The sequence below is a fragment of the Pipistrellus kuhlii genome, unplaced genomic scaffold (assembly GCF_014108245.1).
Source record: "Pipistrellus kuhlii isolate mPipKuh1 unplaced genomic scaffold, mPipKuh1.p scaffold_m20_p_7, whole genome shotgun sequence".
Classification (NCBI taxonomy): Eukaryota; Metazoa; Chordata; class Mammalia; order Chiroptera; family Vespertilionidae; genus Pipistrellus; species Pipistrellus kuhlii.
Window position 1 is genome coordinate 13281635 of NW_023425573.1, and position 16309 is coordinate 13297943.

At 44.3% G+C, this 16309-nt stretch overlaps 2 protein-coding genes and 1 pseudogene across 2 annotated transcripts in view; 2 read left to right on the plus strand and 1 right to left on the minus strand.

Moving 5' to 3' along the window:
• PLCL1 (phospholipase C like 1 (inactive)) overlaps positions 1 to 5189 on the minus strand; it is a 228266-nt gene extending 223077 nt beyond the window's left edge. Inside the window, exon 1 of the mRNA XM_036421659.2 lies at positions 4468 to 5189. Within this exon, the coding sequence (XP_036277552.1) occupies positions 4468 to 4710 (243 nt within the window). The 5' untranslated portion in view covers positions 4711 to 5189. The remainder of the gene's footprint in view (positions 1 to 4467) is intronic.
• Positions 5190 to 11699: 6510 nt separating this feature from the next.
• LOC118709217 lies at positions 11700 to 12586 on the plus strand (annotated as a pseudogene).
• Positions 12587 to 15480: 2894 nt separating this feature from the next.
• BOLL (boule homolog, RNA binding protein) overlaps positions 15481 to 16309 on the plus strand; it is a 35742-nt gene continuing 34913 nt past the window's right edge. Inside the window, exon 1 of the mRNA XM_036422144.2 lies at positions 15481 to 15508. Within this exon, the coding sequence (XP_036278037.1) occupies positions 15488 to 15508 (21 nt within the window). The 5' untranslated portion in view covers positions 15481 to 15487. The remainder of the gene's footprint in view (positions 15509 to 16309) is intronic.

A 16309-nucleotide genomic window follows, 5' to 3' on the forward strand; every position in this document is an offset into this window, starting at 1 on the left:
TACAAGAAAAGAAAAGCCTATAAATGTTGATTCATCCCAGAAAAAAATCTATGTAACATATAGGGTGTCTAAAATGTTTACATCAATTTTCATTCTAACTTAACTTCCTTTCATAAATGTTTCTTATTAAAAAATGCTTTCAGAGTTCCAACTTAAGATTCCCTATTTCATCACTCCATGGAGTAATACATGTTCTACATCCAGTATTTGTTCCCAGGTATATCAGCCTTAAAAACAACACATCCCTACCCAACCTCAACTGTCTGCAGAAGCACAGGAGAATGGGCCTGATGTAAAACAACAGGCATGCACTCCACATGTTGGCAACAAGTAGAACTCCTGCCAAGGGCTCTGCTTTTAAAATACAGTGCAGGCTGAACAAAATGACCAAAGACTGGAAAATCTGCAATCCCTTTCTGGTGTCATCCATCTCTGTGGGTTCTGATTTGGGGAGGGGGATGGGCAAAGAAGAACTTACCCAACAAAATTTGGAACCCAGATTCAGACACCTCTGCCACTCTCTTACATGGTCATGTTGTTTCTAACCTAGGAGGAGTCATGGATTGTGAGGAATCAGCATAAGAACTCAAGTTCTCTAGTTAAGCAGACACGTGTATGAATCTGCAGTTCTCTGCGCCCTTTGCTGAGTGAGAGATTCACTGTGAGCATAAAGTGACCTAATGTATAAAAGCTTCTAGTTTAAGACTCATGGTAGGCAGCACTTAATAAGAATTACTAAAACTCCCCTTGCCCCTTGGGGAGAGCCATAATTTTGCTACGGGTCAACAGGTAATCGCAGCTCAGAAACCCACCACACCAGCCCCACAATGAGCATGACAAAATGAGTCTGGCCGTGGTATGAAATAATGAGACATGATCAACATTGGAGCCATCGCTTTAGCTGCTTCAGCGCAGGTCTGAGCACCTCACTCCCAGCTCCAGAATCTTCATCCCACACACCGATGTTCGTGAGATACAAGCGATCAGAGCATCGGCAAGGGTTCAGATTCAAGTCCTGGCCAAGGGCATGTACTGCCGTTACAGACTCCATCCTGGCCTGGGTCTCTCTCCCTTTCTGCCCCACCCCCAAACCCTGGCCCCCATTCCCTCCCTTTCACATTCTCTAAAAATCAATGGAAAAATATTCTCAGGTGAGGATTTTTTTAAAAAAATAACATAGGGGAAATGGAAAATTTAAAGAGAACCTTGTTGCCGAAACCGGTTTGGCTCAGCGGTAGAGCATCGGTCTGTGGACTGAAAGGTCCCGGGTTCGATTCCGGTCAAGGGGCATGTACATTGGTTACGGGCACATCCCCGGTAGGGGGTGTGCAAGAGGCAGCTGGTCAATGTTTCTCTCTCATCGACTTTTCTAGCTCTCTATCCCTCTCTCCTCCTCTCTGTGAAAAATCAATATAATATATTAAATATATATAAATATATATATATATATATATAGAGAGAGAGAGAGAGAGAGAGAGAGAGAGAGAGAACCTTGTTGAATTCTGTTAAAAATCTTTTAATTTAGAACTAGGCATATAAGTGAAGGAACACAATTATTGTAAAAAGAATATGTATAAAGATAAATTATGTCTTGTTTCATCAGCTATAAAGGAAATTGTTTTCTCAACTAAACACATGTTTTCATAAATTAGAGAGGGCAAATTGGCTAAAAACATTCCTCTTGTTAATATACAAGACAGTGTTTTCTGGTATGATAGAGAAATGCACTATTCTGATTCATCTAACATTCAAGTTACTAGAGAATTTGCATTCAATCAATTAGAATAGAAACAATGCCTTGTTTGAGCTGAAAAGAATTTAATATTCGATGATTCACAATCTTTCAGTGGTTCAGGAATTATCATGAATACTAATCATTACTGCACTAAGGCTATTTGGAACAATATTTAATAGAATGATTAATATAAAATGAACAAAATTCTTTCTCTTTGTGAATGTTACAAAGCCGAATAAAAAGCACTGTTGGCAACACTACGAAGAGTGCATCTGCTGTCTACACAGAACACGTGCTCTATATTTCTGATGTGATCTAGACCTTTTTAAGAAACTTCCAGTTTTACTACTTTAAGTAAACAAACCAGGGGGCAGCAGATTCATGTCAACAGAAAGGTCCCTGATATCATAACGGAGGGAAACAGAGCTCTCTCCCCGCTGGACGGGAATGAAGGCCTCTGGGAACAGCCCTGGTACCACCACCTATGACCTACCAGGTTATACTTGGCAATTAACTGACCAATCTCAATGACCTCAGACAACCTTCCAGCCATCAAAAATGTTTAGAGCAAATCTGAAGATATAAAGTCTGGAAAACTCTAATCAATTGTTATTATATAAAAGGGAAGCTCCTATGGTTCACCACAGATATGTACAGATACATGTGCTTATACACGCATGGAATATTTCTAGAAGAATACAGAAGAAAGTGTTAACAGCCTTGGGGGTAGACTTTGTAAGTGAGAGTGTGGAGTGGCTGAGAATTTTTCCTTCATACTTTTTGCAACATTTCATATATATATATATATATATATATATATATATATATATCACTTTTCCAATAAAACCTAATTTTAAATAATAGTAATTCACTTCATTTTCTAGCATCTTTATTCCTAAAGGCCATTTATTAGATGTTTATTTTACTTTTAAATAGAGAAAAGATCAAGTTGCCTCCCTCTTTTTCTTGTCTGCAAAAGAAACTTCAAAACCCAAAAGGCACCATTACCAGCACATGGTACAATTTAGAAAATGCAATTAAAGTACAAGGATTTGTATATTTCTTATATTCCATTCCTTTTATTTATTTTTTTTACAACACTATAGAGCCCACTGCTTTTTATGATGGTATATTTTAAACTATCTTGTGGTACTTGTTTTTATACACAGGACCACGTTTAGTATTAATACCTTAAAATCCAAACTGTGTTTCCTCAAATACTATATGATCTCACTTTTATGTGAAATCTAAAAGGAAAAGAAAAAAAGATACAGAGAACAGACTGGTAGGGTGGAGAAGTGGGCATCATTTCGTATACAAATAGCAAATCACTCTGTACATCTGAAACTAATATAATGTGTATCAATTACACCTCAATGAAAAAATATTTTTCAAAAACAAGGGAAAATGTATGTTTCCTAATTGTTATGTATTTTAAACTTCAAAACAATATGCTTTCTGATCTGTGGATTAAAAGGGGGGAAAGTAATCATATCCCTTCAATCCAAATTCACACCCAGAAAAGAACACTGATTTTGCAAGCCAGAAGTCACAAAATAAGAGAAAACTACTACAAGTTATTTGCAACTACCACCGGCTCTTCTTTTATTATAGAAATCTCCCTGTTGGTTTTAAACGCCCATGTGTCAGTGTTGGGGGAAAGCCTAGACTGTACTTGGAGCTGGGTGCATGTACTGTGGGCGCAGTCTGCCCACACTGGTGCTGGGAGCTCCGATTCAGAGCTTTAGAAAGAGACATGCATCATGTGGTGGTTCCACAGCTCAAACCTAAACAAGGCTTGTAAATGTATCATCACACCATGTACCTTGAAGAGTCTGTCTTACACTGTCATCCTTGGCATACACACACACACACACACACACACACACACACACACGCCCAACTATATAGCTTCATACTGACTTCCCTACCAAAATGGACTTCATTCTCACATGCACATGCCTGCTCCTAGGCACTGATGCTAAGAGGCCCTCTCCCTGAGCCCGTGGGAGAGTTCAGACTTCTAGGAGACCTTGCCCAGATGTCCTGCATCCAAAAGATGAAATCTCAGACAGGAAACAAGCCCCAGGTGGAAGGAAGACAGAGAGACAGGGCGGGACGAGGCTTACAGAAATCGTGCCAGATGGATGAAGAGAAGCATTCTCCCTGGATGCGGTGGCGGCCACGGCCTGGGTGGTGCGGGGAGAGGGGCTGCTCTCCGCTCCGCTCTCCCGGCGCAGAAACTCGGGCCCCGCCATCGCTCTGTGCTTTGCCCAAAGGTCCACTGAAAACTGCCTGCCACCAGGAACACTCCCGCTTCTTGGGATTTGGGGACCGTGTGAATCTAGCGGGTTTTTCTGTGAGGGTAAACCTTTAACGTGTGTTGGGGGGTGTGGGGGGGCGGCTTTTGCTGGAGAGCAGCGCGCAACCCCGCGGGTCTGCATGTCTATTGAATCCCCCCTTCGCCTTCCATCCACGGTTCGGTGCCGCTTTCGGAGAGAAGGAGGAAAAGGTCCATCGAAACGCATCGCCGCAGAGGTGAACTTTTCCTCCGCTGTCGGGGAAAAGTCACTTCTGCTTCTCACCGCCCAGAGCCGAGTCTGGGGACCTCCCCAGGGGCGAGGCGGGAGGTTTGCAAAGGAAGGCGGTGGGAGCAAACAATGCCGAGCACCCTGCGGACCCCGCACCTCCACACACACCCTCCCGCCCGGCGGCCGCGCCGCCTCGCTCACCTTGATGATGCTGCTGCGCCGGGGGGTCGCCCGCGCCGCCTCCAGGAGGCCCGCCTCGCCGTCCGCGGGGGTCCCGGCGGCGCCCGGCAGCACCACCCCACTGCGCCGGTCCCGCCACCGGCCCGCAGGCGCCACCGCCCCGCCGTCCGCGGGGGCGCCTTCCGGGCCCGCCCGGGGGTCGTCTTCGCCGCCGGCCGCGTCGGGCTGCGCGGGACCCTCCCACTCGGCCGCGCCCTCGGCCATGTCGGGGCGCCCGGGCTCCGCGGGGAGCCGGCTCGCTCGCCCGCAGCAGGTCCGGCCGCTGGGCGCGCTGCGCTCCGGCGCCGGGAGGCGGCCCCGCCGGACTTTGTCTCAGCGCCCGGCGGCCGCGGCTGCAACTTTCTGGAGCGGAGGCATCGCCGGCAGAGACGTCCGAGCTTCGGTCCTGGCGGCCGGCGATCCGCTGGGACGGCGGGCGGGGAGCGGGGCGAGCGGAGGGAGGAGGAGAGGCGAAGGCAGAAGCGAGAGGAGAGGGAGGTGTCCCGAGTGCGATGCGAACGCCCGCTCCGCGCCAGACAAAAGGCACCGGCGTCCGGCGGGGCGGCCCCCGGGGCCGGGACGCGCGCAGTCGGAGAGGGGCCGGAGCCGGGAGATCGTGGCCCCGCGCCCCCGTCACCTGCCCGCGGCCAGCGGCGCTGCTACCTCGGCACCGGCGGCGGCGGCGGCGGCCTCGGCTCCGCTCCGCTCTGTGGTGACAGGGAGGGAAGCCTTGTTTTGACAGCGGTGCGATTGACAGGCTTCTGAGCCTCTCAGGAGCCGCGCCTGGGCGAGCGGGCTGGACCGACCAATCCCCGCAGCGGAGGGGCGGGCCCAAGCGCTAAGAATGGAATGCGCTCCGAGACCAGCCGCCCGGGGGGCGCGGGTGCCCCAGCTAGGATGCGAGCGTGTTTGAGCACCCGCCGGCGCGCCCTGTACATTTCAGGAACTTTGGATATTCGAAATAAGCCCGAAAATCAAACAGAACTGCGGGATAGCAAAGGGAGGGGGCCAGGGGAAGAAACCTTCCCTCTGCAAAGCAAAGCAGTTTGGAGGGAAGGGAACGGTGCGTATTAATGTCAAAACGTCTGGGGTAATGGAGTGTAGCTTCCATCATCAGCGGTTCCTTGGCTCTCAGTCACCCCTTAGAAGTCAAGTCCATACAGAGTCAAAACTACGGTTTACTGGGGCCCTAGAGTTGAAGAATTTGCTTAAGATTTTATAAAGAGATTTTCCGTTCACTCTGCAATGCGAATAAATATGACAAGGGAAGTGCATCAGATAAAAGAGGTGAGGGTAATAGGAAAGCGAACGAATTAAATCCCTGTGGAGAGTGACCTTTAACAAAGCACAATAATGGTGAATGTTGGCTAACTACAAAGTGAGGTGAGGGACTTATTCTCTTATCATAAAACATCCCTCTTTGATAATGGTTCAACCACCTTTCACCATCCTGTGTAAACATATTTTGCTCATTTCCAAAAGAAGAGATGTCTTTAGATGATGCATTAAGTCACTGAAATTAACCACAACATGTTCACATAGATGCAGAGGATGGCTCTGAGATTTCCCTGGTAGGACAGAAGATTTGACCTTTTGATTTAAAGGCTGTTTAATATTGGAAACTATATTAAATTTCTTATAACATTAAATTATATTTTAATTATTAATAATTTAATACTGTGAGAAGTTACTTGTTCCTTTGGCCAAGAACAGGAGAAATTCTTCAGCAATTTAGACCCAGAACTTAAAATCTCAGAGTTATATAAATACAAGGAGATTTAAGGGCCATATAGGGCAGCCCTTTTTATCTTTTGCAGATGAGATGAAGGCCTAAAGGATGCTTATTTTCTTGTCTACTAATTAGTGCAGGATCTGAAATTAGAATCTGCCACTCAACTCCTCCAGGGATCTCTTCACTACTTTATCTGGCTCCTCTGGACTGCAACCAGCCAGACCTGGATGAGGCCCTTGGTAGTTGATATTTACCAACTTTTAGGTAAGCCTGAGAAAGCTTGAGTTTACCTTTTCATTGTATATACAAATGCAGCCCAGTAATGAATGTACTGTAGACTAGCAACCTATGGTTTTAAAACCAACACTGCCCTCTAGTGATATTGAGAACTGCATTCATAATAGCAAATGCTTTTTTCTTTCTTTACGATCAGTAAAAGATTGGGGAAACTCAATTAAAGTTTCCTCTTCTGCTATCTGCCTTTATAACCCACAGTACAGGAAGTGAAAGGCCATGCAAACTTCAAACAACCGTATGTGCCCTTCACCTCCATCAATTCAGGGAATTCTCATCTATCTTTATAGGAAGTACTTTCACTTACTATCCTTGACAAATGTAACATTTTAGATTATCATTTTTCTTTGATATTCAACTAGCACTGTGGTTTATTTCTGGCTTCTTACAGCACTCACCATTTATTGAAGAGGCTTTGTTTTCTCCATTGTATATTTTTGGCTCCTCTACCAAAAATTATTTGTCCATATATCGATACATGTGGTTTTATTTCTGGGCTCTAGATTTTGTTCCAACTAGATGATATCCATTTGGACTCCTCTCTTATCTCTTCCCACCCTTAGCAGCCTACTCTCTCACCCTCATGTGATGGTAAACATGCACACACTCACACACACATAGCCCACTCTGAGTGTCTATTCATAAAGGCTGTTGTCTAATTCAGAGGTCGCCAACCTTTCAGACCTCACGGACCACCAGTGGTCCAGGGACCACCTGTTGGCGACGACTGCTCCATACGTTTCCTTTCAGACCTCACAGACCACCGGTGGTCTGCGGACCATGGTTTGGAACCGCTAGTCTAATTCATTCTGTTTTTTCTCGGACAGTTGGACCCTGATCTAGCATAAGCTCAGAAAACTTCTCCTGGTATTTATGTTTGCAGTTTTTTTTAAAACCTCCATTGAAACTGCTTCTACTCAGGGACAGATTCTACTCTATGGCTACACTCCCCAGATTGAGAGAAAGGTTTGGTTAAGTCAGCAGCCGTGGACACATTTCTACCCCTCCATTAACAAGCCCTCTTTTCAAATTACTATCATCCGAAATGCCTCCTCCCAACAAATTGGAAGTTGGGGGTGGAGAAAGGAGGTGAGTAAAAGTAATGACTTAGCAATTCAAATGTCACCACCACAGAGGGGTCTTCTCTGACCACAAATCTCAGCTTGCCCTTTCAACCCCACACTTATACCATGTGTGTTTTTTTTGGTTTGTTTGTTTGTTATTTGTTTTTTTTAACATATTTTATTGATTTTTTACAGAGAGGAAGGGAGAGGGATAGAAAGCTAGAAACATCGATGAGAGAGAAACATCGACCAGCTGCCTCCTACACACCCCCTACTGGGGATGTGCATGCAACCAATGTACATGCCCTTGACTGGAATCGAACCCGGGACCTTTCAGTCCACAGACCAACGCTCTATCCACTGAGCCAAACCTGTTTCAGCCACACTTATACCATGTTATGCATTTTGTTGTTTTACTTTCTAGTAGGATTTTATCACTTGAATAAACTGTCCTATCTGTGGCATGTTTACATACTTTTGTATTGTCATGCTGACCTCCTATCTTTGCCCCATTGAAATGGAGAATGCAATCTCTATGTGCATAAAGACTATTTTGTTGTTATATCTGCAGCTCCCAGAACCAAGTTTGGCACAAAATAGATGCTTAATAAATATTTGCATACCGATACAGCTCCTGGGGCAATGGAAACTAAGGAGAAAATAAACAAATGGGACTTCATCAAAATAAAAAGCTTCTGCACAGCAAAAGAAACCATCGACAAAACAATAAGAAAGCCCACTGCATGGGAGAACATATTTGCTAATGTTATCTCTGATTAGGGTTTAATCTCCAATATTTACAGAGAACTCATACAACTTAACAAAAGGAAGATAAATAATCCAATCAAAAAATGGGCAACGGACCTAAATAGACACTTTTCGAAAGAGGACATTCAGAAAGCCAAGAGACATATGAAAACACTAGAGGCATGATACACAAAATTCGTGCACGAGTAGGCCTTCCCCCAGCTGCCGGCTCTGGCTTCCCTCTGGCACCTGGGTCATGGGCTTCCCTCGCAGCCCCAGCATCGTCTGAGAGGTCATCTGGGAGGACGTCCAGTCTAATTAGCATATTAAGCTTTTATTATTATAGATGCTCAAAGTCATTAATCATCCGAGAGATGCAAATCAAAACAGCAATGCGATACCATCTCACACATGTTAGAATGGCTATCATCAACAAACCAACAAATGACAAGTGCTGTCAACGATGCGGAGAAAAAGGAACCTTCGTGCACTGCTGGTGGGAATGCAGACTGGTGCAGCCACTGTGGAGAACAGTATGGAGTTTCCTCAAAAAACTAAAACTAGAAATACTGTTTGATTTATATAACAAACATTTACTAAACAAATAAAAACTTAAAAAATTGTATATCCAGTAAAATTATGTATAGTTATTTCCATTTCTTGACATATTTTTTGTCATTTTTCTTTCCTGCAAACTGTGTTAGCCCCTGATTCTGCCTTTCTTATTAGGTTTAGAAATGATAGCATAAATACAGTTATATGCATACTTTTTTTAAAAAATTTTCTTTTTCAGAGAGGAAGGGAAAGGGAGAGATAGAAGCATCAATGATGAGAGAGAATCATTTATTGGCTGCCTCCTACATGCCCCACACTGGGAATTGAGCCAGCAACCCCAGCATGTACCCTGACCGGGAATCAAACCTTGACCTTGGTACACCTTTTTCTTAACTTCTTTTACACATCTTGGACATTTCTCTCCTTCTTCACCCACATCAACCTTCCCACTCCTTGCAAAGTAGCTCATTGTTACTCCTTGCAAGGTAACTCATTGTTAACAACCTAGAATGTACCTTTTCAGCTTTGGCCTACATTCATTTATATGTATATAACATATGAAATGTGTGTTTGTTATTGATTTATTTTTAAAAAGTGGGAGGAGTGGAAATATTTTTATACAATCTTCCTTTTCTCATTCAATAATACTTTATAAGAATCCCACCATCTCATCTACAATATCAATTAATTCATTCTCTTAAATAAATGCACAATATGTCATGGTATAGATAGAACATAACTTATTGGGGCATTACTATATTTAGGGAATTCAATTTCTTTCTGTAGTTTTTCACCACTACATTGTTGTAGCAATCATTTTTGTCCACATGTATTTATGAACCAGTTGTTTCATTTCCACCAGATAGATTTCTAGTAGAATTTTGTATAGTTATTTCCATTTGTATTTTTTATTCTAATAGATAAATGTTAGATAGATTTCCCAAATAATCACACCACTTCACACTCTACCTTAATGGATACTGTAGTCATTTCTGCTTATCTTATAGCTATAAAATATATTCCATTAGTATTTTAATTTTCACTTTCCAGATTACTAAGCATTCTTTCAAATATTTCTTGGCTATTTAGACTTAGTCTTCAATAAATTGTCTATACATGTGTTTTGCCTAAGTTTCCATTGTATTGAATGCTTTTCTCTTCTCAATTTGTAAGAGTTCTGTGGTAAACCCGAAGATGCCACACTTAGGTCCTGCTTCAATACGCCTCCAGTTGTGAGGCATATGTTTGGTTCACTGGCAGCCTCCAACTATTTGATTGCTCAGGGTCTACCTCAATTTTTGAACCAAGTTCCTGTTCTTTAAAAAAAAATGGGCAAAGCTCCATTTTCTTCTTAAGTTTAGATAAATATAAGTCCTAATATGAGGAGAAATTCCTCAAACACATTGAGGATGAAAGGAATTTGTTCACGATGAATTAAGCTATGAGGAAAGGATGTAATTATTATTTATTTTTAGTAATTCTTCTTTCTCCATAGATTGAAAACATCTCAAAGGCCTTCAAAGGGGCAGCGACCGGGAAGGATCTTCCCTAAATAGGGAAGAAAAAGCCGGAGGAGGGAAAGGTTGGGGAAGAGAAGGAGGCAGGGAGATAAAAAGGAGCGAAAGGAACAAAAGAAAACACCTCAAAGACAGAGTAGGATCTTATTCATCCCTTTATCTCCCATAGCAAACAGCATTATGTACTACACATAATAGGAACTCTATACTTGTCTACTAAGTTGAATTGGATAGTCTTAAATAATTTATTTAAGCTTTAAAATAAAAAATAAAAACTATTTTGGTGTAAGAATTAAAAGAGTTAGAAGAAGAGCAGAATATTAGCATCTCTTATGTACAGCATATTTTCCTGAATCAATATAGGCATTTAAATAAAGTCAGTGTTTCCTAAATTTTGTTGGTTAATTTGTGATGCATTAATGAATGAATATAGTCTTCAAAAATATTTTTAGTAAAAAAAGAAAAGAGGATAGTAATATCAAACTCATCATTTCTACTAAGAAAAGGCTCAAAAATTAACTATATTAAACAGCAAAATTATTCTGTTCTAGAATATATATTAATTTGAATTGGTTTGTATTTTTTATTTCCACAAACACTTAAAACTTGAAAAAATTAGCTTCTATTGCAAGCAGACTTTTAGGATGCTTTAGCTGAACTGTATTCAATTAACAAAAGTTGTTTCTCATTTTGTTTTTGGTACATAATATTGTAATAATTAATAAACAGATTAATTAATCTGTCTCATTCAGATTAATAAACATGTTAATATTTAAAACAGATTAAAATATAGTGATGCTGTTTACTTTTTAACCCTTCACCTTGAAAGTAAAATAACCCAAAGCAAAACTTTTACAATAGAGAACAAAAGTTACTACTTTTAACAATTATTGCTAATTCTTTTTTTTTCTTTTTCTTTTCTTTTTTTTTTTATTAATTTTTTACAGAGAGGAAGGAAGAGGGATGGAGAGTTATAAACATCAATGAGAGAGAAACATTTATCAGCTGCCTCCTGCACACCATCTACTGGGGATGTGCACGCAACCAAGGTACATGCACTTGACTGGAATCAAACCTGGGACCTTTCAGTCCACAGGCCAACACTCTATCCACTGAGCCAAACCAGTTTTGGCTATTGCTGCTAATTCTTTAAAAATATATTAAAATTATAATTTAAATGCCAAAGGTTAAAAACAGAGAATCTTAAAATCAGCAAAAGAAAATCAGTTACCTACAAGGGAGCGCCCACAGGACTGTCAGCTGATTTCTCAACAGAAACTTTGCAGGCCAGAAGGAAGTGGCAAGAAATACTCAAAGTGATGAACAGCAAAAACCTACAACCAAGATTACTCTACCCAGCAAAGCTATCATTTAGAATTGAAGGTCAGATAAGGAGAAGCTAAAGGAGTTCATCACCACCAAACTATTATTACATGAAGTGTTTAAGTGTCTTAAGAAAAATAAATAAAAGATCAAAAATATGAACAAGGGAGCTCGGGGGTCGGCAGGGGGCAGGGAGGGGGACTCTGGGCAGCACTGGCGCAGCCTCTGGCTGGAGAGGATTCAAGATGACCAAGGAGGAACCTCTACCCAACAAGGTTTGCCTGAGTGAGACAGACTTCAAAGTTATGGCACGAGGTGGGTTAATTTTAAGATGGAAACAGTATTAAGCATATGTGCAAGCTTTGGGGGGCAAGTACAGAGATCTGTACTCTGATGATGTAACTGGCTTAAGGAAATGGGAAGAAAAACTAAAGCAACCGCAGCACGAGTCTGCTCCAATGGAAAACATCCTTGTATTGGGACTAGCAACCAAGGAGCAAGAGCTGCAAAAGCGTACTACTCAAATCCAGTATCTCAAGTAAGTCCAGCAGCCCATTGTCAGCCAGCTGTATCAACCATGGAAGACCCTGCCATCAACTTGTTTTTCCTAAAAATGAAAGGTGAACTGGAACAGACTAAGGACAAACTGGAACAAGCCCAAAGTGAACTGGGTGCCTGGAAGTTTACGCCTGTTAGGGAAACAAGTCACACTCCTCAGTCCAGGTCTCCCTGACAGTCGCACTAGGAGAAAGCTGTGGTGGGACAGTCAAGTACTCATTTCCACACCAAGACTCAGACTTTTTGAGCCACAAAAGCCACATTCTTATACTATCCAGCTTGTAATGGCTAATGTAAAACTTACCAGATGACCCTTGTGCTTCAGCTTTTTTCTCTTCCCCCTCCCCTTGCTTCAGAGGACTGATGGCGTTGGACTATTCCAAAGAAGTGGCCACCTCCGAAAAATCCCCCATCTAGGACATGCAGACACTTGAGAAATATTTCTGTTTGAAGAAAATAGAGGGAGAAACAGAAGTCTTGAGTCTGTGACACACTGTGTCTTCAGACAGTTTGGAGGAATGAAAACCTACAGATTTAAAATCATAAACTGAATGTGTAAAATTCCAGTAAAATGTAAAAATAGAATTTGCATCGCTCTTAACCTTGAGCATAGTGACTTAGAGACAGTGTATATCCATATTGCCTATAAGACTGTGGACTTCATGACCATTGTTGAACTTCTTGGTCAAAACTCAAATGAGGTGAGCCTTGCATTTTAAGGTTTTATTTGCTAGGAAACTACTTAATAGATATCAGTACAAGTAGTACATCTATTTAGCCATTTCGTTTTGGAGTCCGTTTTACTTGATTGAGCCTTAAATCAATGTGGTTTGAATCAATGGTCTGTTCTTTGAATGGCTGCTAATTCTGTAGATAATCTTACTGAAGACTATACAAACATGAAGGTGTGGTATCAAACTTCAGGTTTAAACTATCTGAAGCAATAGAAACATTCATTTCACGACTAGATTGTATAAGGATACTGGCTGTGATGAGACTCACTGTATTATTTTTTAATAATGAAATTTATTAAACCCTCATTCCATTCAACAGACACATATTGATACAGCATTGTCATTGGTGTTAACAGGGGAATGTGTTCCTTCATTGTATTTTGGGCCTTTGGTATTGAATTCTTGATATTAAATTAAATATGTCTTTTAAAAATGAACTAAATGGCAATAAATGCATGTCTATCAACAACTGAATCTAAAAATCAAAATAAATAAATAAGGAATTTAATGAACAAAATAAACTGATGAATAAAATAGAACCAGAGACATGCAAACATAGAACAGACTGATAAAGTGGGGAAAGGGCTTGGGAAGAGATTAACCGAAGAATTAAATGCATATATGCATTACCTATGGACACAGACAACAGGGTGGACTGCCTGGGGCAGGCAGGAACCAGGTGAAGGGGGGCAAAGAGGGAAAAAAAGGGAGACATCTGTAATACTTTTTAAAGGTTTAAAGAAAAAAGACTGAGGAAAAAGAGAAGATAGTAATATCTAGCAAACCCATCATTACTGCTAGGAAAATGCCTAAAGATCAATGGTATTAAATAGCAAAATTATTCCGCTCTAGAATATTTTTTAATTTGTATTTTTTATTTCTACAGACACTTAAAACTTAGGGTATTTTAGCTGAACTGTATTCAATTAACAAAAATTGTTTCCCATTTATTTTTTAGCAAGTAAAAATATTATTTTAGCAAATAAAATAATAGTATGAGCTAATCTTTAAACAGATTAAAACATTGGCATATTTATGCTATTTATTTTTAAATAACCCTTTAAAATAACCCAAAGTCAAATTTTTACAGTAGAAAACAAAAGTTACCACTTTTAACAATTATTGCTGCTGATTCTTTAAAAACATATGACAAAAATGCTTACTTAAAATCATGAACTGTTATCAGAGGCCCCCGGTTAAATTTCCTATAGCTTTAAGACCTTGGCCAAATTAATCTCTTATTCTCCATCCCCTCACCTGCAATATGAAGATAACAGGAGAACCTACTTGAAAGATTGCTATGAGAATTTAATGACTAAGTAGATTTATTATAAAGTATAAGGTGAGGTCTTGATAAATAGCAGCTATAATAACCACCATTATTTACATACACCATTATTTACAAGTTGTAATTACTTACAACTTGGCTATGCGTTATGTCACATTTTGCCAATATCACACATTCTCAGCTACCTTTTAAAAATATTTATACAGCCCTAGCTGGTTTGGCTCGGTGGATGGAGCGTCAGCCTGTGGACTAAGGTCCCATGTTCAATCTGGCCAAGCGCACATGCCTTGGTTGCGGGCTCCATGCAAGAGGCAGCCAATCAATGTTTCTCTCTCATCATGGATGTTTCTATCTCTCTTTCCCTTCCTCTCTGAAATCAGTAAAATACATTTTTTTAAATAATTTTAAAAATTTGTGCACAAAAATTTTCCTAGACATAAAGTTATCTCGTTGTAATTATTTACAACTGGGCTATGCATTATGGCATCCATCGCCCATAGGACCGGTCCTCCGCCCTCCTTCACAAATATGTCTTCCAAAGGAGATCGACGGGCCACATGGCGCCCAGTCCGCACAGGGGCTTCCCCGCGACAGGCTCCCCAGGCTGTGCAGGTCCCGGTGGAGCCCGGCGGGTGGAGCTGCGGGAGCCCGGGCTGGGCGGAGGGGAGGGTCCCGGCCCCGCCGCCCGCGCCGCCAGTCCGCCCTGCGGGATGAGTGACGGGACGGACGGCAGGTGCACTGCGGGGGCCGGGCTCCTCCGAGCCCCGCGGGGAGCGTGCGCCTCTGGGAACCGCCCCTCGGCTGGCTCCGGCCTCCCGACGGCGCCGCGCCCAGTCCACCCGCGGTCCCCGCCACCTCGCCGAGCCCAGGTCCCAGGGGTCGACGGGTCTCCGAGGGGACCGGCGGGCACAGCGTGCGGCGCATGGGGCCGGCTTAACCGTCCGCCCTCCGCCCCGCCGGCCGCCACGACGCCCGCCGCCCGCTCTGCCCGGACGCCCGGCCTCGGCCCACCTGGCGCCCCTCCCCCCGCGGCGCCGCCCGCGACGTCGCGCCCCCCCTGACCCCCCCGCAGCTCATTCCCGGCGAAGAGAGCCGCCCAGAGCGCGGGCAGCCCTCAGAGCGACGCCACGGAGCTGCCAGACGGCCGTCCCCCCCGCTCCCGCTCCGGCTTCCGAAGGGCGCGGAGGAAGATGGAGAGCGAGCCCATGGCGGTGAGGACGGGGTCGCGCCGGCCCCCGGCGGGCGGCGGGGGATCTGGAGCCCAAACGCCCCCTCTCTTGCGGGGAGAAGCGCGGACCGGACCGGCGGCCCCGTCGACCCCTGCGAGGAGCGACCGGCCCGTCTGTCAGCCCCGACGGATTGTGTCCTGGGTTCGGGAAGGCGCGGCCGCTGGGCCTGGTCGGGTCCAGGCAGGTTGGGGGTGGGGGGAGAACCTCGGAAACGGCCGGAGGTTTTGGGGGGCTGTGGAGGGAAGGGCCCTGTGCACCCGAAAGGGTCCGGGCTGGAGAAAGAGCTTTCCCGCCCAAACTGGGCTTTGACGCTCGCTCGCTCGCTCGCTCGCTCTGGCCGCCGCGAGAGGTTGTCGGGGCGCCGCCTCCTCCCTCCTCGACTGGCCCGTGGGGGCCCCCCCGAGGGCCTGGGAGAAGGGCGCGGGCGGCCCAGGCTGGACGAGACCCCCCAACACCCCAAGTGCACGGGTCCGAGCAGATCGCTGAGCAGGGGGAGGGGTCATGGAGGGATGAGAGGGGGAGGGGTGCGGGCGGGGCAGAAGGAGCGGAGTTGGCGTCGTCACTCGCAGCCCCGCCCCGCGCCCGCGGGGCAACCAATCAGCGCGCGCCACGCCGAGGCCGCGGGGTTAGCCACGCACGAGGCCGACGTCGGGTCGGTGCCGTTGAGGGTTCCCGCCACGGCTGCTGGCGGGTTTGTGGGGCAAAATTTCTCGCTGGTTAGCCTTTTTTTCCCTCCCGCACTTTGGTGGGGAGGGGGTGGACCCTCGTGTCAGCGCCCAAATT